We start from the raw sequence: 22,249 nt of genomic DNA, 5'->3' as shown, positions 1-22,249 counted from the left end.
AGGAGCTGAAAAATGTGAAAATTTGACATTTACCTTGTGAGAGCAAGCAAATTGTTCAAACACTTTAGTGAATTTAAGGTTATCGAGAAATTTCCCCTGAAAGATTCATCTATTTTTTGGGGTGAGTAGTGTAACAGAAAACACTTGAGCAGCAGTGTGTCACATTTTAACAAAAAACAACAATTACCATCCATCATCGAGCTCTCAGCATGAGATTATCCCTCACAGTGTGCTAGCATCTCTTTAGCTGACAACCTCATTAGCGAGGTGTTAGCTTTCGGTGTACGTTTATACAAGATAGTAACTGGAAACGGTCAAAGAATAGTGTGGTTTTGGTTGAATCACTGGCATCCATGATATCTGTTTCAAATGAAACAGTCACACAGAGAAACACGGTACTAATATTTTTGCATATTTAAATATTTGGTAGCGATGGGAGAATGATCAACAGACATACATGCAGCTTGCTATCAGCATCGTAGAAAAAAAAATCTCAAGTTACAATGAGACATAATACTTGAAGTAAATAGCTTTGAACTTTGTCGCGCTTGACTTGAACAGATTTACATTATTCGCAATCGGGATTGGTCCCATTGCCCCGCAAATAGACCCTAGTGTTAAAAAAATATATCCTTTCATATATTCCCACTATTAAAAATAACCTGTCCTGTTCGGCTGCTTAGTCATGTAGTGTAGTATTCGTTTTTATGCCGGGACGGGACAGGCCAGGTGCAGTGAGCCACGCCAGTTTCTTACAGTGGCGTCATCTTTAAGTGTCACATAGCTTTTTAATACAGCCTAAATTTGGTGTAGCTTATTGATCAACTAATTATTGATTGGCGGGTGTGTCCGGAGACAAAGACACTTGCACCTCACAATATTTCAATGGGAAAATAAAATGTTTTTTCAAACACCTGCTGCCATCTAAGAGGCTTATTACGCAAAACAAGTCAATAGCAAAAAGGACGCTCGCTTTGCTTCTTTTGCGGCATTATCAATACGGACATGGCCCTGATGCCTATCAATAAATCTATCAGTGTCACATCTACTGTGCAGATGGCGTCAGAAAACTAACGGGCCTTACAGTTGTGTGTTTGTGTGTGAGTATAACAGATGGATACGACCGGGTGGGCAGAATCATTGATTTAACCTTGAACACAGACATTCCGGCCACTTCATTAGGTACACTATCTGTCCCGTGGAGTATAGCCTGACTCTGTCAATTGGCCCTCAAACCGGAGGAGAACGTATTGCCTCACGCATTAATGAGATCATTTACCTTTTCTTTTTTTTTTTAGACTAGCGCGGCCGCCCGTTTAACTGAAAAATGCTCCCCTCAGGGGCTGGGAGATATCTTCGCCTCCATGAATTATATATAATACAGCTGAAGATGAAAGCGCTCAGCGGGAAGGTGACAAGATGGCTGACGGAGCAGGAGGGAAGAAGGCTCTTTGGTTAGGGCTGTTTTAGGACATGATTCTAGATAAATAATACTTTTTGATTGCATTATTGGCGTATCGCTTTCCCTGTCAGGAAAGAAAAATGAGGAGTAAGTGAAATGATTTTGTTGACTGCTGAGCACACCAAAACAAGAGCACCTACCAAATGATGAAACTAGTCCCTCAGATCAACTGGTGTGTAGTCTTTCGTTCAATTGCCTCTCATGAAAAACACAAGTCTCAGATGAATTAAAGTGTGAAGCAGTGACGTTTTTTGGCATGCGCATCATGTGCGGCAGTATTGAGTGGGGAGGTGGGGTGGGGATCTTAGGGAATGATGGGAAATAGATGCACTTATCATAAACATGAAGTTGACAAGGACTAAACCAACAAAGCAAAAGAATGCAGACTCCTTATTGGCTTTTGTTCATTAAAATGTTAAATGCCTGTAGCAAAGCAAAAAAGCAGCACCGATAGCTGGAGAATGTTACGAGTCTCTCCGATTCCTTCCTTTTCGTTTCATGAAAACAAGTAGTAATTGCAAGTCTCATTTTGTAGTCACCTTTGTTTAATAAAGAGATTTCAGTTAAAGAATACATGACCAAAACAGCAGCACCTACTAAGTCACGCACACAGCCTCTGAGATCAATTAAAGCGTGCAGTCTCGCCTCCCGTTTCCTCCCATGAAAATACGTAATAACTCGAATTATCTCAGTCGCTGTTGTTCATTTAAAAACATTAAGGCGTTAAATAATCAGTTGCTAACCAAAACAGGAATGCCAACTGAAGCACATAAACAACCGGTTTGATTTAAGCAGGTATGAATGCCACGCAGTTTCACTTTCCATACATCTGAATAGACAACTTAAACTGTTTAAACGTATTAAAGAGGTTGTAAAGGATCACAGAACAACCAGCCAGTGTCCGTTGTTTATTTGCTTTCTATTGAAACGAAGTTTAAAAAATGACTTGTAATAATTACGTACGTCTTAAACCTGCACAGCTTGTTTAGGAGCCTTGCTGCCATTTATTTGAAATTAGAATTACAGTCAGTAGGCCATCACCACTTAAAAAGGAGAGTCTTGTCATCTTTGTAAAAGCATTATTTTAGTATTAAAAATGGACAACAGTCAATAAGCATGCAGTGCATCATCATGTCACAGTCCTGTTCTCTCCTTTCTATTGGCTCCTAAAAGTCTGTCATTCTCCCACTTTCGCTCTTGTTCTCTCTCTCCCTCTCTCTCTCTTTTTTGTGCATAAATAGTGCACATCACCAAGTGTCATCCGCTTTGGACTGGAATTGAACAGCCAGAGGGGAGGCCCTTGAACGCATCACCATCTAGGTAAGTGTAAAAGTTGATTTGCTGTAATTGAATGGAGTTGGGTTACCCATACCCCCCCCCCCCCCAACCCCACAACCCCCACCCACCCAAATGGTGGCTGAGCGGAGGAAGAGGAGGGTGGGGGACGAGGAGGGACGCTGGGAGTTAATTGAGGAGGCGTTTTTTTTTTCTTGCTTAGGAAACTTTGCAGTGTTGACGCCCCTCCAGGCAAAAAGGCATTCAAGCGTTTAATGGAGCTCAAGTTGAGATAAAACCACTTGAATGCATGCACCAGGAATACTACTACTAATACAAATAAGACTTAATTATAGTGATAAAATCAGTGAGATTGTAGGCCTTGACTATAGGGCGAAAGGGAATACAAGTTTAGTAAATTAATAAAGTACCTACAAAAATACAAATAAGATATTGTAGGTAATTTTAACAATTGATTAAAAAAAAAAGTAATTCAACTGAGCTATGAAAATATAAACACATCTTTATGAAATAACAATGAGAATGCAAACAAGAGGATGTTTTAAGAAAATATTGTAAAATGTAATGCTATTAGGCAATTGTTGTAATACAGGACAATGCATCTAGTTAATTTATTTTAAAATAAATGCTCATAATTCAATAAGATGATATTTTTTAATGAAAAACAGTTATGTCAATTCAAGGTAATAAAAATCCTTTTTTTTTTTACAATGATTGCAGCTACAGAATAATAATACAAAGACAACGATCCTATAAAGCAGCAAGTGTGACTGTACAAGTTAATGTAAATAGTAAAAGTGCATGTTAAAAAAGAAAAAAAAAATCACTAATAGCACGGTAAAGGAAAATGAACAATATTATTGAAAAACTTATAAAACTGGATTGGTGCAAAATTAGGAAAATTTAAGATAGTATATTCGTTTTTCCTTGACTCACCAGCTTCAAATTTCTATATTGCTATTTTATATTGAATTTAATGTTGCTAAGAGTGCTTTCAAAGTGTGCTTTTTTTATTCATCTATTTGTTCTTTTATGTGTTTTTCACTTGTCAGTCATGAGTGTTTTGAAATGTTCTTATAGTTGGTCCTGCAAAATTCATACGTTTACATAAAAGGACTCATAAGTATTTGCCAACAGATTGATAACAACAAAAGTAAAAAAAAAAAAAAGATGCTTGTGTCAGTTGTTATGGTGCAAATTGGGGGTGTTTTTTTTTGTTTGGGTGTGTGTGTTCGTGTGTGTCTGGCAGTCAGCTGGTGTGATCGACACAATGCCCCTCTTTGTCTTGGGTGTGCTGTTGCAGAAATCAGGGAGGTGGGCTGTATATAATATACATCTATATGCAGTAAATATAAAAAGTCTACACACCCCTATTCAAATACCAGGTTTCTTGATTTAAATTGGATGAGACCAAGATAAATCATTTCAAAAGTTTCAAAAGTGGGGATGCAAAATAAAAATCTTAGCAAAGCTAAGTGGTTGCACAAGTGTGCACACCCCCTCATAACTGAGGATCTATTTGTGTTCACAATTAATTGACATTCAAATTCAAGTTAAAAGGGAGTCAACACATGACGGCTGCAAGTATTAAAAGTGCCTCTGATTAACCCCAAATAAAGTTCAGCTGTTCTAGTACTTCTAGTGTATTGTGCATACACTGAGCCCTCACCCCCTACATGGCATCCCCCTAATCGGCGTCCCCCTAATCAGGCCAACGCGTGCCACACTGATTAACTCGTCAAAAAAATCATCTCTTCTCATAGCAAGCCAATAATTAAAGACTGGTATTTATGATGATTATTATTGAACGGATGTGGAGCAACCGGTGGTTTAAAGGGTGGATGGAGGAGGAGGGGGTGCAGTCTGAGTGGAGCCCCACTCCAAAAAAGTGACAGATTGCAGTGTCGTTATTGGCTCTATTAAAAAAAAAAAAAAAGTACTGACCAAAAAAACGTACTGTAGCCTATATACAGTGTGTATATTCTGCAGGTCAAATTATGCATAAAACATCAATATTTTACTTTAATATTAATACAATTAAAATAATAAATAATATCTATACAGCATTTTTTTTTACTTGTAAATTAGGGTCTACTGCATGTTGTATTTTAGATTACTCACTGCTATGATCCTTGACATTCTATATTTGGTATTGCACTAATTTGTAATGCAATTTTATGCAACATTATGGTAAGGCAAACTGCTTATTTTTTCATCAACTTCACAACAAACGTGTGTGTGCATGTGCATGCATACTGTGCATGCGTACATAGGGGAAAAAAATTACAAGAGCTTCTTTAAAAAAAAAAATAGGCCTACGTTTTTATAAAAATCACAATAAAGTCACATTTTCAGGACTAAGAACCTTTAAAAATGTTTTGCTGATATTGCATGAGACTGACATGCAATCTAATAAAAATAGATCTTTTTAAAAAAAGATACGAATTAAGGGGAATTACAAGGTAAAGAAAAACTTCTTCAACGATGCAATGTGCACGTAAAAAAACTGTCAATCTCCTTGTTTGTTTAGATTAAGATTAAGTGCTGCCGCCTAATCAACACTTTGAGATAGTCTCACCTTCCAAATCTAATTACCGGGAGCAATTCATTAGGAGATGAAGACGAAGGAGTCGGGGGGTGGGGCGTGGGGGGTTGTTAAAAACGAGAAGGAGGCGGGAGTGTTTGCTTGCCTTTAAGAGTGTCGATATGATGTCAGAATTAGCGCAGCTTCTTCATTACTGACCCCCAAAGTTGTCCTTCGTATTGTAATTGGGCCACATTGACATGTGCGGGACACTTAATGCAAACACATAAAAAAAAATCGGAGGTATAGGTGGGGGCGCACGGTGAAGAAGGTGCTGTGTGGGGAGGGGGCTTCATTGTAACTGAATGGCGCAGCTCGGTTTGCAGCTTTTGTTTGCAACTTCTTATTGTTATCAACGTTACTTATCGTCAACAGTGGGCTTTGTCCCTGCAAATGGCCCCCCAATCAGCTGCGGCCTAACCTGTGGGTATATATGGTAATGCTTGATGAAGAGGGGGATGATGGGGGTGGGGGGGGGGGTCATTTTTAACGACAATGTTTTGTTTTTAAGAGAGGAGTGTGTTTTGGGGGGGCACAGACAAGACAGCTGGGAGGGAACGCAGGGGAGGGGAAAGAGGGGAGGGGAGCGGGTCTGGGGGTTTAAGAGCCCCTGCACACGTTCGGGACACTCACTTCTTTTGCTGCACTTGCATCATCATCTTGGAACTAAAATAGCAGGATTAAACTTTTTTGTTGGGTGAAGTTCGATCGAATATTTTGTTTGTTTGTGTGTTGCCAGCCATCACCATGATGTCCTACTTGAAGCAGCCCCCTTACACGGTCAACGGACTCAGTTTGTCCGCCCCTGGGGTGGACCTGCTGCACCCTTCCGTGGGATATCAAGGTAAATTAATAACAATTTCGGAAACAAAAACGAAAACAATTCCTAAATGTGGTAGTGCTATTCATGAATGTTTCACCATGCACGCAGGCACGCCTCGGAAGCAGAGGCGGGAGAGGACCACCTTCACCAGGGCCCAGCTAGACGTGCTGGAGAACCTGTTCACCAAGACCCGCTACCCGGACATCTTTATGAGGGAGGAGGTGGCCCTCAAGATCAACTTGCCTGAATCCAGAGTGCAGGTGAGGCCGAATAAATTACATTGGGGGAAAAATATGGTGCACCGCAATACATTGGAATATTAAATGTTAATCTATTTCAATTGTTCAATTCAAAAAAGTTATTTATATACAAGACAATGTGATTCAGAAGGCCACTCATATATTAAAAAAATAACATTTTATTTGTTCCTTATGAAATATTATAAATTCGTGAGATGGTACAATTTGGACTATTTAAAACTATTAGAAATATTATATATTATCACATATATTATTATCATTTTATATATACATTATACATTTTGTCTATAGAATAATTTCCTTAGAATAATTAGTTCTTGACAATATTCTAATTTATTGAGATGGACCTATGTGACATCACATGCAGAGCTTTAAATGGGTTTAAATTTTGGGGAAAATTGTTTAAATGTGTGAAAAAAATATCATGCAACAAATGTTTATTATTATCATATGAACAATTTATGGTATTAAATGTTTGCATGATTGGTTCGTACTGTTTGTTTCTCCATATGCAGAGCTTCAACTGACTATGGCTCAAATGTATTGCAAGAAATTGTAATTAGCATATAAGCATTTCGGAGTAAACGTTATGTTTTAGAGTTCAATGCAGATTTTTGGTTGTTCCTGCATGTATATGCAAATTAAATGTTTAAATGGTAGTAGATGTGGAAAAAAATATTTTTATTACTGCATGAGCATTTGCATGAGCATTTGTGTCTTAAATTTTAAATGCTATGTCTCATATACTCTTTGTTTCTGCACAGAGTTGTATAAGTGTAATTGATGAAAGAATTGTCTTGTCCTCGACATACGAAAAATATTTATTATATAAATATAGTATTTGTTGCATGATATTTTGTGGATTCAATGTTTTACGGTTGCATGATTGGCTCTCACTCCACACAACACCAGTATAAACAACAAAAAATACGTATTGATTAATCATTAATCTTTTGGGTTTTTTCCCCCTCCAGGTATGGTTCAAAAACCGAAGGGCCAAACACCGCCAGCAGGCCCAGCAGACCCAAAGCGGAGCACCGAGCAAAGCGTCGAGCACCAGGCCGGTGAAAAAGAAGGCCTCCCCGGTCCGGGAGGCTAGCTCGGACAGCGGGGCGAGCGGCCAGTTCACGCCGCCCTCCAACGCCTCTCTGCCGAGCGTGAGCAGCGCCGCAGCGCCGGTGTCCATCTGGAGCCCGGCTTCCATTTCGCCTCTCTCGGACCCCATGTCCACTTCCTCGGCGTCCTCCTGCATGCAGCGCTCCTACCCGGTGACGTACACCCAGGCCACGTCGGCATACAACCAGGGCTACACGGGTTCGTCGTCGTACTTCCCAGGCATGGACTGCGGCTCGTACCTCTCGCCGATGCACCACCACCACCAGCTGAGCTCCGCCATGAGCCCCATGAGCGGCGGAGGCGGCGGCGGGGTGTCCAGCCACCTGAGCCCGGCGTCGTCGCTCACCTCGTCTGCGTACGGCTACGGAAGCACCGCGGACTGCTTGGACTATAAGGACCAGACGGCTTCGTCCACGTGGAAGCTCAACTTCAACGCGGATTGTTTGGATTATAAAGAGCAGCAGGCGGCGTGGAAGTTCCAGGTTTTGTGATCTGACTTCCAGGCCCCGTGGGAGCGGGCGAGAGCCGGCCGGGGGACTCCTCTTCTACCTCGGGCGGACAAAGAAGGACTGCAGCCTCTTTTCCCCACTTCTTGTCATCTGAGCATTTACACTCCAACTTTGATCAAGGACATGGAACAATTTAAAAAAAAAAAAATCAAGAATGAAACTTTTTGTGGGGGGATAAGCTTTTTAAGAGTCCTCAATGTGATCAAAGTTGTAGTGTGCAAGACTCTGACATGGATGCACTACTTAATTTATGACAAATGTGTTTAAAACGAAAAGACAATCAAACGTTTCCCCGTATTTTCGTCTTCACCCACTTATGTTTTTTCAATGTTACTCTAGATACATTTCTTTTTTTTTTTAGCATTTTTTTTAAAGCAGCTGTTTCATGATAAATTATTATAGTTAAAAGGGGACTATGCAGGTAAATCTGTATTTACAAAGAACACAGACACACACTCAGTAATAAAGAAATAAACAAGAGCCAAGTTGCATGTGTACATAGCCTATATCTGCTGTTTTTGCTTTGTTTGTGACCTCTACCACTTTGCACATTTATGAGAAAAAATATATATTGCATAGGTAGGAGAAAATAAATTGTTCACTTAAAAGAACAAAAGTCATACAGTTACGAGAATTAAGACCTTAAATTACCTTAAGACAGAGTATTATCAGCAAAATACAACCTTATGATAACAAATTTAAGGTGAAGTCATATTATGAGAAGTCACAATTCTACAGGACGGACAGTAATGGTAAGAATAAAGTTGCAAAGTTAATATAAAAAGTTGCATTGTTGAAAATCAGTCATTTATGAGAATAAAGTAGTCACTTGTAAGATTTCAGAGAATAATGTTGAATTTTTAAAAGAAAAAGTCATACACTGAAGTCCTAAATTGCAAGAATTAAGTCATAGTACTATGAGGAAAAAAACCTGTAATGTGAGAATTGTCATAATTTTATAAGAAGTCATACGTTTATGAGGGAAAAGCAATAACGTTATAAGAAACTAAATTGTAAAATTTATCTTAAATTTGTAAAATGTTGACAAAAGACATACTGTGGATCAGTTCATGAAGTTGTAATATTATGAGGTTACAAGGCAATAAATTACATATAGATTTTGTCCAAACATACACAAAATACGCATAAAATGAATCATTTTCAATTTTTCCGTTTGGTAAACACCGGCTGGAATGTGAGGTATGATAATCCCCAAAAAAAAAAAAAAAAAAAAAAAAAATCAAAACTACTGAAATTGAAGGCCTGAATTCTGTGACTCAGAAAATGCACTTTAAAAACATAATAGCAAATGCCGTATCGATGTATTTACTTCAAATTCCCAATCAAAACCCAGAATCTATTCCAAATCAATTCAAGAGCCGGTTAATCGATAAAATCACTTCCATCTGCTGCAAGGATGAAGAGTTTGGGGGTGGGGGGGTTGTCTATGTGCAGGATTACAGGCGAGGAGAGGCATGGCGCTATCACTCTAATTAGGAAGAGAGGACCGCTTTGTTGTCCGTTTGACCTCCAATTAGCAGCCAATGACACAAAAAGATGAGTCAGTCTTGAACACAGCAACGTTTGTATCAAATTACGTAACTGCAAGCAGGTATGAAAATGTGATATATGTCTGTCTTTGGAAAAGTTGGAAAAGACATAAAAAGTCTTGGATGTACAAAGACAAATAAAGAGAAAACGTTGAAATTGTTCAGAGAACAAAGTTACAATGCAAAGTTACAAAATGAGAGAGCGTCAGGAACTTCAAACATTACATCAAATAAAATATTTATAATAACAGTAATGTTATTTGTTTTCACTGATGAGTCATGAGTTTTGATTTTGACTTTTGAGGTCCTCACAATAAATGTTCTTAAAATTACATTACAGTAGAGCCTTTTTGAAAAAACAAATCAATTAGCTTTGCTAAAAGACTATACAACCTATTCAGAAATACTAAGTTCAAACTAAAATTTAGATTTCTATTTGAAATTGCCCCACTGAAAATGTTAACAGACAAGAAAATATAGTTTGCTGCTATTCACAATGTGAATTTGAGAAAAAAAAAAAGGTTTATGACATAAAAAGAAAATCAATTGTTCATTAGTTATATTATGACAATTTTATGGTCTAACAAAGCCCTTGCTTCGGGATTCTGGAATTAATTAACCTGTAAAAAATGCTCCTCAAAATCAGAAAGTTGCTACTCAAATGAAGACACTGATTCGCAAAATAGCTCCGCAAAGTAAAAAAGGGATTTTGAGCCTTGTACAGTATATAAAGTGTATTAACCAAAACTGGTCAACAACATTGTTTGCGTTCTTACTCCAAAAGAGCTACGGCGATTTGATGTGGTTTACAGACACACAGCCACCTATGGCATTAACTGATGTCTGTAGGTTGAAGTTCACATGCTCCAACACTTGTTACAGTGTAACTGATAATAATATATCGCTCCCCAGGGGAAAACTCCACCAGTCGTCACTATCCTGATGTAGACGTCATCATACGACATCCAGGATCAACTTCAACAGGTTGTGATGTCAAAATGGCAGCAGAGAGCAGAAAGTCATGAGTGGTCCTCATGTAGCCGGACAAGGGAAGACCCCCCCCCCCCCCCCGCACCAGACTCTCGAGTATCCATTGGCTTTTAATTAAGCACAAGCGCCACCAGAGGGGCCATATGGACCAGCCAGACGCGCTTCATTAATCTCCTGCTCGCTTGTGAGTATGGTAAACAATAAAGTAGAAGAGCAAGCCTCGGATGCTTCTTTTGGCTGCCGCGTTTTTTTTTGTTTTTTTTTTTGCTTTTGTCCCCGAGGCCAGGCTTTCCCAAGCGGATCCACTTGACCGCGGGTCTGGGAATTCCGCGTGGAGGGTCACCCACACTCGAGTGTCTAACTTACTGGATCAAAAAATGTAGGTTGCTTTTACGAAAAACACTATTTCAATTTAAAAAGAAAAGGCATTTTTTTAAAGATTTGGTTGAAATGGAAGAAATGGTTGCAGTTAAACTCCATCAAACAACTTAGCACTGACTATTCAAAATACTAAATCTGCCCACCAAAATAGAGTAAAACATTTTAGGTATGGCTGTTTTTGTTGAAAATAAAATAAAAATGTACAAATTATGAGAAAAGTTGTAACGTTATGAGGAAAAAGTCAAAGTAGCAAAAGTAGTAGAAAAAAGCGTCAAAACTGCTGCATATGGTTGTTGTGAAAAATAATGTGAAATTGTAAAAATGATGAAAGAAAACATATGAAAAAGTCAATAATCAGCATTTTAAAAGAAAGAAAATCAAAGTTGAGACGATAGTCATCATTTGTACATACAATGCTTACAGTCTATTAACACTAAAACTGAACCTAGCAAAAATCGTTTTGAAAACTTAAGACATGGTTGTCGTGGAAAATAGAATGAAATAGCAATAATTTCATGAGAAAAGTAGCAAGATTACAGGGAAAAAGTTCAAGTTCCGAGAATAGTTTTCATTTTACAAGTAAAACCTTAGGCTTTAACTCAATCTAATTTGTAGCATCGATTTTTTTTGTCATAAAACACGATTTTGCTGCTACAAAATGATTTTCTCGTAAAATTAACTTCATTATTGTAATATTGCAACTTTTTTCTTGTACTATAGCCCCCCCGCCCCCCCCACGGTTGCAGCATGTAGCGTATTATAAATCATTTCAATTAGATTATCATATTATTTATTATTATATTTTGCTAAGTCATCGTTTATAATGTGCTATCAAAGTCAATGCACTTTCCTATTAAAGCCACAGGCTAATAGAGACGTTTATCTACTTAGCTTAGCTACATTTCGGGAAGATTTGCCCATGTTTTTGTGCACTATTTCTATCTCATGATCATATACGAGACCCAGTTAATATGTCACAGAAGTGAAAGGTCAATTTGCGTCTGGGAGTGAGGAAAGGCGCGACACATCAAGAAAAACGTTTAAAACGGACAATTCCTGATTAAAAATCCCATTGGGAGGGAGAAAGGGAGTAGGTGGGGGGTTAATATAGACTGTTATTATTATGAGATCAGCTGTGCAGTGACAGGCGTATGACTTTGTTTTTGTGGCAGAAACAAAAGAAAGGAGTGAAAGTAGACCGGAGCAACTGAGCAACTGTCAAAGGCGAGTAGCAGCAGTAGCATTAAAAAGCGAACGTGGGAGCTAAGCGGTCAATTTTGCTGGTGAGAACACAACTGTAGACTATTGTTATGCATAAGCATGTGTCCTACATTCTATCACATATCAGCACGGCAGCGCATACATAATTCATCGGCGACAACAACAACAACAACAACACTGCTGCTCCACTCGTGGAATCTCATTTGAATGAGCGAGACAATGGCGTTTGTGTGCCGGAGTCAGACAGGCCGTTGAGGAAACACGCTCGCGCGGGACACAAGACGGCAGCCGTGGATTCAATTTGCTATTTACTTACACACTATATTAGTGTATACATCAGATAACGCCCACAAATTTGCAGGAATATTCATTCAAAAAGATGATCTTTTAATTAAAAAATAGGCCTTTACACACACACACACACACACACACATACACATTATATCTATATATATCTATCTATATATCTATATCTATATATACATGCACTTGAACGATGTAAAAAAAGCTAGCAAATATAAATCAGATTCCAGGATACAAGAAAAATCTAGAATATGCTAAAAGTATTATTGCTTCATATAAAGTTAATGCCTAGTTAATGGTTCCTTCTGTCCATTTAGCCTCAATGCAACATCGGATTACGAACGTTCCAGCAACAATCGCTCCCACCCTTCCGACAAGTGACCATTAGCGAGGGCACATCATAAATCTCCTTATCAAAGAGCAACATGGAACTGGTGTAAAAAAAAAAAAAAAAAAAAAATGACATCAATTTAATCCATAAATTCACATCAACGAGATGTGTGCCAAACAGATGTTAACTAAAGTGACTCGCTATGCTGTGGCCCAACTGAAAAGATACAGTTGACCAAAAACGAAGTTAAGGAAGTCGGAGTCACTCAAGGGGCTCTATCTGAGGTCATACGAGCGCGTCGCGCGGCCTCCTCAACTGCCAAACTATGCCGTCCGCCTGACAATGCAGAGGTCAAAGTTGGAGGGGCCTCATAGTGTGGTTGCTTACAGTGAAGCCAGGTCAACAAACGCCGCTCGCTTGCTTGCCTCATCCACGTCATGTATTCCTCTATAGCTGGGAGTGGCAACTACTATTAGGCTTGCTAATTTCCTTCCTGCTCGTTAAGTGCGTCTGGCTGGGAGGCAGATGGAGGCGTCGTACAGTAGACAGATGCCTCGCCACCGGCTCCCGGAGGCGAGCGTGTCTGTTGGTGATCGTGGCGTGCAGGGGGCAGGGCTAGTGTGATACGTGAACTCGGGGGTCGGTATAACGCCGGCACGTGCGTCCCCTTTAGCCCGGCGTACACCGCGCAACAAGATTAAATAAATTATTCCGTATTTTTGTGTTCTGTCTATAACACGTCCAAGCTGCCACAAAGCCCTGTCCAGATAGGAAAGTAGTACAATAATTGAGCCAAGGAAGTACAGTACAATGGTGCTTTGAGAACCCAGTGAGCCGACGTACGGGTTTTTTTTGTGATACGTGCCATAGTTCGGCCGATTTTTTTTCTCTGACTCGAGAGCAAAGGCTCATCAGTGACAAAACACCTGTTGTGAATTTCACCGTTCAGCTACAGTACGTAGTTCAAAAAGTACAAAAACATCCACCCATACTGCGCGACGCAACTGTACACTTCAGTTGGAGTTTGGGTGGCTCGGCGCACGCCGGGCGTTAGGTGGCCATTCTCCTCTCAAGGTGCGTGCGTGCCCACGACACATAGAGCATTGTTGTGTGGATGTGGCTCAATCTTGTGTGTGTGTGTGTGTGATGCTGGGAGCGTGTGCCCTCCACGCAACCCCCGCAGCCGCCACACGCAGGGCCACCTGCTCGGGGATTAGAGTGCATGCGGATTACACGCGTCACAATGGAGGTATACAAACTCAAATATGGACGCGTACGCGCAGACACACGCGCACAAACCGGACAGGCCCCCGTCTTCAGTATCTGTGAATGCGCTCCGCTGGGATTTGTTAGGATGGCTATTTCGAGTCAATGTGTTCACCTGATCTGACATTAATCTACAGACACACATATAGGTTAGAGGCATGCCGATGAACATGAATTCGTTGATGTACGACAGAGAGGACGGCCTATTGAAACTACACAAGACAACTTCATCTTGAACTGCCAAATGCATTTTTGTCTCTCACAAGATTGCAGACCGAGGCCAAGGCTTAAAAATCAAAGTCCGGGGTTCATCTGTAGGTTATAGTAAATCAAAACTTCTTAAAAGCCAACTCAAAGTAATGTACTAAATATAACCTTGTAAACACGGCCCCATATAATTACATGACACAGCGGTATTGCATTGCCTTATGTATTACCCGTATATTATGTATAAGCAATCTTTTTTTTCTCCCGTACATCACATAGTAGACTGTACATACTGTTTAGCGATATCAAAGTATATTACTCAACTCATAGCTTTAGCTGCAGTAGTTCAAACTTTGTTCTTGTGTATTTGTCAGTTTTACTGTAAATGTGTCATTCGTGCATGAATCAACAGCAATGACGAGGAAGATATGGAAAATGCCATTCCTGTGGAACTAAACAAAAATCCATGACCTACAGTACAGTTAGTGGTATGAAAGAATCTCTTAATTAGGTAGAAATAAAATGTACATGGAATGCAATCAAGATTAGAAAAAATTAAGTAAAATTTCATTTTTATGTACAGTACATTTTAATTGAATAAGTGCACTATTTGTGTTTTCCTATTTTTAAGATCTGTGACAAAGTTAGTTGCAGTGGCTCATCAATGAAATTAAATGTTAAACATTAAGTTAGCACGATTTTTTTTATTTTTTTTTATGTGGCACATCTTTCTAGAGGTCACTGATTGGCAACTTGTATTATTGTATTAGATACAGGTAGCGAGTCCTTCCAGCAGTACAGTACACACACCCCTCGAGCACCCCCCACCGCAGTCCCTCCAAAAAGCCTCCCTACCCTCCTCCAAGCCCCCACGGGGTTGCCGGGTTTGTTTTGCTAATGACCCCATCCCGTTATGACCTCATTCAAGTTGCGCTGGGTAATTGGTGGCACACTGACACACTGTGGTGGTTTGACGGAGGGTGGGGCGGGGGTGGGCTACGTCCCATTGTAAACACTCCTCCCTGACAAATAAGGTATTGTTATTGATGATTAACGGCAATGGAGTGGGTGACCGTGTGTGAGGCACAGAAAAGGGAAAATAAGGACAATGATGGGGTAGAAGTGATTCATAATTGTGACTAATGCAGTGCAACAAATTCAATTCGAGCACTGAAGTAATGAGATGCGTTTGCAGTTTTTAAATAAATGACTTCACTAGTTTGAAATTGTTATCGATTTCATAAAAGGATGACCCGCAGGAACACACAAACGGCTCCATTCCCCTAAAAGTGTTGAATGCACTGATAGAATAGCGCTTTTTACTGCGTTTGTTGTAAATGTAATGAAATCATATAATCACACAGTTGATTTACAGTAAATGCAATAAAAACCAGTCAAAATAACGAATTAAATGAACTCTAATTACAAATTATTACAATGAGCTACATCATCGACCAATGAAGGGGGCTCATCTGTCCGTTTCCACAAATTTAAATGTGGCCCTTGAACGCAAATGTTTGCCCACCCTTGATTTATCTGTCACAGACGGCGGCCCCTTTTTCCGCGCATGTAACACAGCACAAGATTAGACCCTTGAGATCTGAGCACGTGGTTGTGTGTGCGTGTTAAGTGGCTACAAGTCTCTTGTGAGAAAGCGCCTGAGGTCATCTGTGGTTTGTGCTATGTCTGTCGACGAGTCATTATTCAAATGAATTCAAGTGTGTGCGTGCATCCACAATAATATATTTTTTAAAAAACGCCAGTGGATGGTTATCGGCATTCATTAATGTGTGTAATGTGTAATTACCACCACTTGCCTCTCATTAATCGGATGGTTTCTCAATTAATTAGCATGAACGGTGTTCCCTGAAGATGTCCTGATGGCACGACATCACACAAGATTTATGGGGATTTGAGTAGCAATGTTTAAAGCACAAAAAAAAACACACAAAGTGTATTTTTCATGCATGAATAGCACCTCTGCATTTTCGCTAGTTGTGTGTGAATGAATGAATGTTGGGTTGGAAATAAAATATTGTCATGCAGATACAATTTTCTAGCCATTATTAGAGGGTGAGTAGTCATAAACGTTTTTAATAACCACAGTTCGTTTGACACATTTTCTTTTTGGAAAGTCCAACAGCGATGTCTATATTATAACAATACTCATAGGCATATATTCTTTATGAACCGCAAAGCACACACGACTAACTGTTTTTAAAAACGACAATAGTATTGTATAGAGTACTATTTTTGTAATTAAAACACATTACAAACATTTTTTTTGGTTTAGAGCGGCTGCAAATGATTCATGTCATTTTCGTTCAATACAGTGGTGAAATACGATTTGACATACAAGTGTTTTGTGTTAGGAGTGTCAAGGAAAAAAAATAACTTGTATCTCAAGGCCTGACTGTACAAGTAGTGTTACATTTTTTTTACTTGATTTATTGCAGTCACTGATCTTTTTTTGTCGTATCAGCCCACTCCCTCCAAAAAAACCCCAAAACGAAACAAAATTTACCTCCACCAAAACACAAATGATACGCAAAAACTATAACACCAATTTCCAAGAAGAGTATGCTGCCAATCTGGGTAAAAGGTATGGAACAAAGTAAGGAAAAACGGATTCAAAAGCCCAACAAACTTAAGGTGGAACAACCTCCTTCCACTTTACTTTTTGTCCAAAATCTTACTAAAAATGTGTAACAGGCTCCTTCTGTATATGAGCTCACAATTATATTTTCTTCCAGCGGTGGCAGCCGCAATAAAAGCCCCCCCCCGCACGTCTCCCAATCAACCTCATCCCACTATCACAGCGGACAGGGTTTACTTCCAGGGAGACCAAGCGAGGGTATTACGGAGGGGAGAGAGAAAAGAGAGGCAGACAGGGTATTATAAGCGAGCGGGATGAGAGCAGTGAAGGCATTTGGAGTCTTTATTCGCCTTCCTAAGCCACGGGCTGCACTCCCAATCCGATTGGTCGATAGGGCCAGCCATGTAAATGAAATGCAAAGCAGAGACAGACCCCTGACTTTGCCAATTTGCCAGGGCCCCGCCTTCTCCTTGTCTTTATCAGCCCGTCTTCCTCACCGCGTGGCGTCTTTTCTCCCGCGTCAGTATCACACTCTGCAGCCTCTGATTCGTACTCTCGGGTAGATAACCATTTGCCTTTTTCCTCCCCCATCTGTCTAGGAGATGAACTCTGCACTTCTCTAATGTTCACTTCCGTGGATTTAATCCACTCAAGCTTTTTCCTGGGAAACTCCAGTAGTGATTAAGCATATGCTCTTTCCTTCTTTGCATGCGCAGAAGCTAAATGGAACGTCAAAGGACCGCTCTGGCAGCTTTTTCAAGCTAGCAGCAATATTTTGTTGAAAAGCTGCACAAAAACAGTCCAACCACCATTGTATATAGTAAGTAGGGCTGTTCGCTACCACTTTTTTTTCAGACTGAAAACATTCCCTGTTGAATACTCGCCGAGACCGATATCAAGTATCAATACCACAAGTACTTATGATACATGTCAATTAACATAATGACAGATAATTGTGATCAAAGACATTGTCATTATGTTAGAATTCCTACGACTGTTTAGAATGTTAAATAGTTGAAACACGGATCGAAGAGTTATTGTTCCACTCACCGTATACAAAATAAGAATTTGTGACATTTCCTCCATACAGTAGGGGGACCCTCCTCGAGGCCCCCACAAGGAGCTTCTGCTGACACTAAACTCCTCCCTGGAGGTCGTGTCACAGTAATGGGTTCTCTGGCTGCGAAAAGCCCTTGTTGGGAGATTTAGGTTGCACTTTATTTTATTTAGGAGTCTAATCAGCTCCAGCTGTGTTTTTTTTTTCCAGGGGTGGCGGGGGGTTAATTTAAAGAGCAGACAGATGCAACAATCTGTCCCAGATTAAAAGAAGCCATTGTAATCCCTGAAGTGCTGACAAATTTGTCCAAATTTCCCCTCAATGAGCTCAGATTGGAGCAGAGTGCTTTGATGGGGCAAGGCCTGACTAAACTGCCTGGACCAAGGCTCATGTTAGCACTTGACCGATTGGTGCTATCGTGTGTCCCCCATCATTGCTGTGCTAAATTGAAGATGGGTTGGGATAATACATGTTTAATTGGTCATCGAAAATCCTGATGATTAGGAGGAAATGATTAATCCGCCGTGAAGAAGGAGAGGCAAAATGGAGTTTGAGTCCAACTGAGGAACTGTTGATTCACAATAAAATCACAATAAAATCGAATTTTACAAGTTTACCAACTTGTTACTAATATCGACAAGAAAGCAAAGCATGCCAACAAGATTGCTAATGGAAGTTAAGGTGGAAGTGTCAGTCAGCATTTTACAGTGCAAACACTGCCCCCTGTTGATTATAAAATAAAAAATAAAATTCAATCCTTCCAAAACGACAATTTAGATCGAATGCAACTCCAGGTGTGATATATCCTCAATGGTGCAAGTTGCTTATACTGTAAAGGCAAATTATCCTGGTTTGAATTTTTACTATATTCTTATCTTAATGGCATAATTACCCAAGTCATTTCTGAATTATTATAGAAAATAAATAACACATTCAAGAAACAGGAAGAGTCCAGTTGCCTTGACTGAAACTATGACCAGGCTGACTCCATTGTTGGCAATTACCAAAGCTAACGATATGTGAATGCAAAGGAATATCACGTTTGTGTTGATCAGTGGTCAAGGGAGAAAAGTTCACCACCAATCTATGATTATTAATTTAACCCGACTGTGAGCAAAATTGGTCACAAAAGCCATCCATTTTCTCGTGACTTTGACCGAGAGGCAGGGTCCACCCTGGACTGATTGCCAACCAATCGCCGGCCACAAACAAGAACACCTACGGGCAAGTTAGAGTCGTCATTGAAGCCAACACGTACATTTTTGGAACGTGGGCAGAAGCCTTAGTACCCGAATCATGGGGAGAACATAAAACTTCCACGCAGGAAAGCCAGTGCTGAGATCGCGAAGGCCAGGGGGATCTCTCGACATTGAGGCAATTTGATTTGTTGGTGAAAACAAAGACAGACAGATTGCGTTACACCACCATTGGAAGTAAACAATCAAGTCATAACTGTCAAAGTTCACTACTTACTCACTACAAAACACAAGGTGAGTGTCGTGGCTCACGTGTCGTACTGTAGGTTACACAACAGCTACATGACAAGAAGGAAGGAGCCTGTCATATATATATTTATATACACACTAGACACACACACACCTCTTCATCATCCTCTCCTTCTATGACCCCCCCCCCTCCTTTTCCTTATAAAACACACACACGCCAAGCTGACAGCTCCAAGCTCCGTGGAGAATGAGTCTCGCTTGCATTACAATCGTGCAGGACAGATTCCATTAGCGCTATCTGAAATTGAGCACGGGGAGCGGAGGAGCGGCAGGCAAGCAGGAAGGCGAGAAGGCAGGAAGGCTTCGGCATTTGCGCTCTTATCAGAGCGGCGAGGGTGAGCGCTGACGCCGACGTCACTAATCCGGACGGCCGGGATTGAGCGCAAGCGCGCACATCGCCGTCACACACATGCGCGTGCTGTTGAAAAGAGACGTTGGTGCAGGAGAGACAACAAGAATCCTGTGAACGTGCCATTTTTCCTATTTTTGAGGTTTCCCGGTTCTCCCTGACCTAAAAGTGTTGTTTGAGCAACTTTTGGGAGTTTTTTGTAAACTTCAGACCTTGCAAAACGGACGAAAATTAATCCCTCTGAAGGTGCAGTTTTTTTTTTTCACATTTGGGCCAAACAATCAGTCTGATATGTTTGGAAATGTTCCCGTTACTCCCTGCCCTACAAAATAAAAGTGTATTTGGAAAATTTTGAGTTCTTTGTAAATGCCGCTTCCAAACATTTCATCTGACCTCAATAACTCGAAGTACATTCTCTGTTGGCATTGTGACCATTGCTTAAAGGTGAAAAAAGGTGAAAAGGTTAAAGGTGGTCACGACTCCAAAGAGTCAGACCCTTCTCCTCGGCTCACCTGTTTTTTGACTTTCGTCACATGACGTCCTCAAGCTGAGCTGAGCGTGGTCGCTGTGACATCAATTTCAGTCGACAGCAGGTAGCAGTACAGGATAAAATGGCAGCCCTCTGAGATGGTTACAAACACAATATTAATCAGGATACAGTGTTATGACAAGTAGGGCCACATTGAACATATGGCAAAGATTTTTTTTTTTACTTGACTTCTGTTTTAAAGTTCATTCTCTTTTAGCATTTTTGACAAGAGCATTTAGCAAAAAACATTGACACTGGGTTAGCATTCTGACTGTAGCACGTAGGCAAAGTACATTCTCGGTTAGCGTTCCGACTAAAGTAGGACAATATCAAATCTTATTCTCCTTTTAACATTGTCATGATAATTCCAAGAGAGTATTCCATTGACATTCTGACTCGAGCTAAAAAAAAAAAAAAAGAATTCTCTGTAAGAACTATCTGCTAGCAGCGGCGTAGCAAGATATTTTTCAGTGGTCTGGCCAGCATTCTTTGTCATACCATCCACAGTCAGGATTTCATAACCCAACATAGATTTTGTGGTGTCAGCATGGCGCATCCATGGCAACAAACATTTTGGTCTGAAAAATGTCTATTGAAATAAAACTCAACTGTGCAATAAACGGCATGTTGACACAACAGCTTTCATTGGGTCTTATTTTAGGCTGAAAAAACTGTCAATATGTAAGCATGTAAATTAAGAAAGAGACATTGGTGTTATTTTAGGTATCTTAAGTACAATTATAATGGGTTGCTTAAAAGGAGTGCAAACTACACCTAAAACGTTTTTTTTCTGGGTCATTTTGTTATTCTCCTTACTCCCCTGTCAGTTCTCCAAGATAGAGGCTATTGCAGTACAATAAAGCAGGAGCGCCCTCTTGTGGTTCCATCTTTCATGCACATGTAAAATGAGCATTATGAGAAAATAAATCAAAGCAACAAAGTTGTTATAATGAAAATAACCTGTGAAGTGGAGCTAGACTTTTGTCCTTGACATGGCCAAGGTTACCTCAAGGGGTCCGCAAAACAAAACCCAGCCTGTGTTTGAATAAAACAAGTTTTGAAATGTTAAATTATGTGAGGTGAAATACGACACAAAAAAACATGAAATTGTTCGGGAAGCCACCATTTTCATAGAATGACAGAGCATGCGGCTGTTTCTGTAGATGTGTTGACCTGGCGATAATACTGTGCCTTACATTCTTTCTCCTGAGAGAAGCTTGGACTGCTGTTGTCAGAGAGTTTTATCTGACGCTGCCTCCACATTCACCGACTCATTTCTCGTAAGAAACAAATCATATATCGTGTCCCCCCGGCTTTTCATTTTCAACGGACCCTATGAAAGATAAAACAGTTACTGTTACTTCTAGCCTGGCAACACTGAGTCACGCAATGAATGTTATGAAATCTTCATTTTCAGACTAAAAATATATCAGCGAAAATACCACTTATGTTATGTTTGATATTCATCTTGTACTAGCTGTCCAATGAACATTCTACCAGCAGAGAGCGCTAACAGACTAACAACAATGTATCCACTGTAATTTTAGCTCAAAACCTCAGAAGGTATTTGCTGTTCGTACAAAACAACCTCTCTAAAAAGAGGAGTGATTTTAAACAGTTGTTCGCTCGGAAAGCAACATAAAACGTAGTTCAGGATGAGGATTTCACTGTCAATAAAGGGTTATCTGTCACCTCGTCTTACTTTGCCGGTCTTTTTTGCTACTCCAGTTGAAAATAATTAAATTAAATAAAAGCCTTCTTCTTTGCGATTCCTCTCAGAGCAAGGCGGATTACATTTTGTGGTACATAGCGCCTACTACTGGACAGGAGAGACATAGCAGCCAATGGGTGCCACTGATTAAAAAAAAAAAATTAACTTAGGTTAAGCACAAAACACAAAGTAAAACAAAAATA

The 22,249-nt window shown here is 40.0% G+C and overlaps 1 protein-coding gene and 1 long non-coding RNA gene across 3 annotated transcripts; one reads left to right on the top strand and one right to left on the bottom strand.

Annotated features, from left to right (window-relative positions):
* The first annotated feature begins 2,723 nt into the window (after positions 1-2,723).
* Positions 2,724-8,530, top strand: LOC147128111 (homeobox protein OTX2-like). Of its 2 annotated transcripts, none has more exons than XM_086018138.1 (4): positions 2,724-2,782; positions 6,082-6,186; positions 6,274-6,425; positions 7,400-8,530. In XM_086018138.1, the coding sequence occupies exons 2-4, from the start codon at positions 6,090-6,092 to the stop codon at positions 8,030-8,032; spliced, it is 882 nt and encodes a 293-aa protein (XP_085874264.1). In that variant the 5' UTR covers positions 2,724-2,782; positions 6,082-6,089; the 3' UTR covers positions 8,033-8,530. The 2 variants fall into 2 exon arrangements, with proteins under 2 accessions (XP_085874264.1, XP_085874265.1); XM_086018139.1 differs by lacking the exon at positions 2,724-2,782 and adding an exon at positions 5,669-5,765.
* Positions 6,621-22,148, bottom strand: LOC147128110 (uncharacterized). The gene is made up of 4 exons (XR_015083745.1): positions 22,028-22,148; positions 21,532-21,668; positions 20,319-20,428; positions 6,621-8,159 (listed from the first exon to the last, which is right to left on the bottom strand). It is a non-coding gene; the product is annotated as an uncharacterized LOC147128110 (long non-coding RNA).
* Positions 22,149-22,249: the final 101 nt, after the last annotated feature.

The sequence above is a fragment of the Filicampus tigris genome, chromosome 20 (assembly GCF_054856515.1).
Source record: "Filicampus tigris isolate MCC_2025a chromosome 20, RoL_Ftig_1.0, whole genome shotgun sequence".
In the NCBI taxonomy this organism is placed as follows: domain Eukaryota; kingdom Metazoa; phylum Chordata; class Actinopteri; order Syngnathiformes; family Syngnathidae; genus Filicampus; species Filicampus tigris.
Note: the sequence above shows the minus strand (reverse complement) of the source record. Positions and strands in the feature narration are given on the sequence as shown.

Excerpts from the sequence above, each read along its gene's own strand:
- LOC147128111 (XM_086018138.1), top strand. The coding sequence starts at position 6,090 with ATGATGTCCTACTTGAAGCAGCCCCCTTACACGGTCAACGGACTCAGT. Across the intron at positions 6,187-6,273 it reads CCCTTCCGTGGGATATCAAG|GCACGCCTCGGAAGCAGAGG; the intron begins GTAAATTAATAA and ends CCATGCACGCAG. Across the intron at positions 6,426-7,399 it reads TGCCTGAATCCAGAGTGCAG|GTATGGTTCAAAAACCGAAG; the intron begins GTGAGGCCGAAT and ends TTCCCCCTCCAG.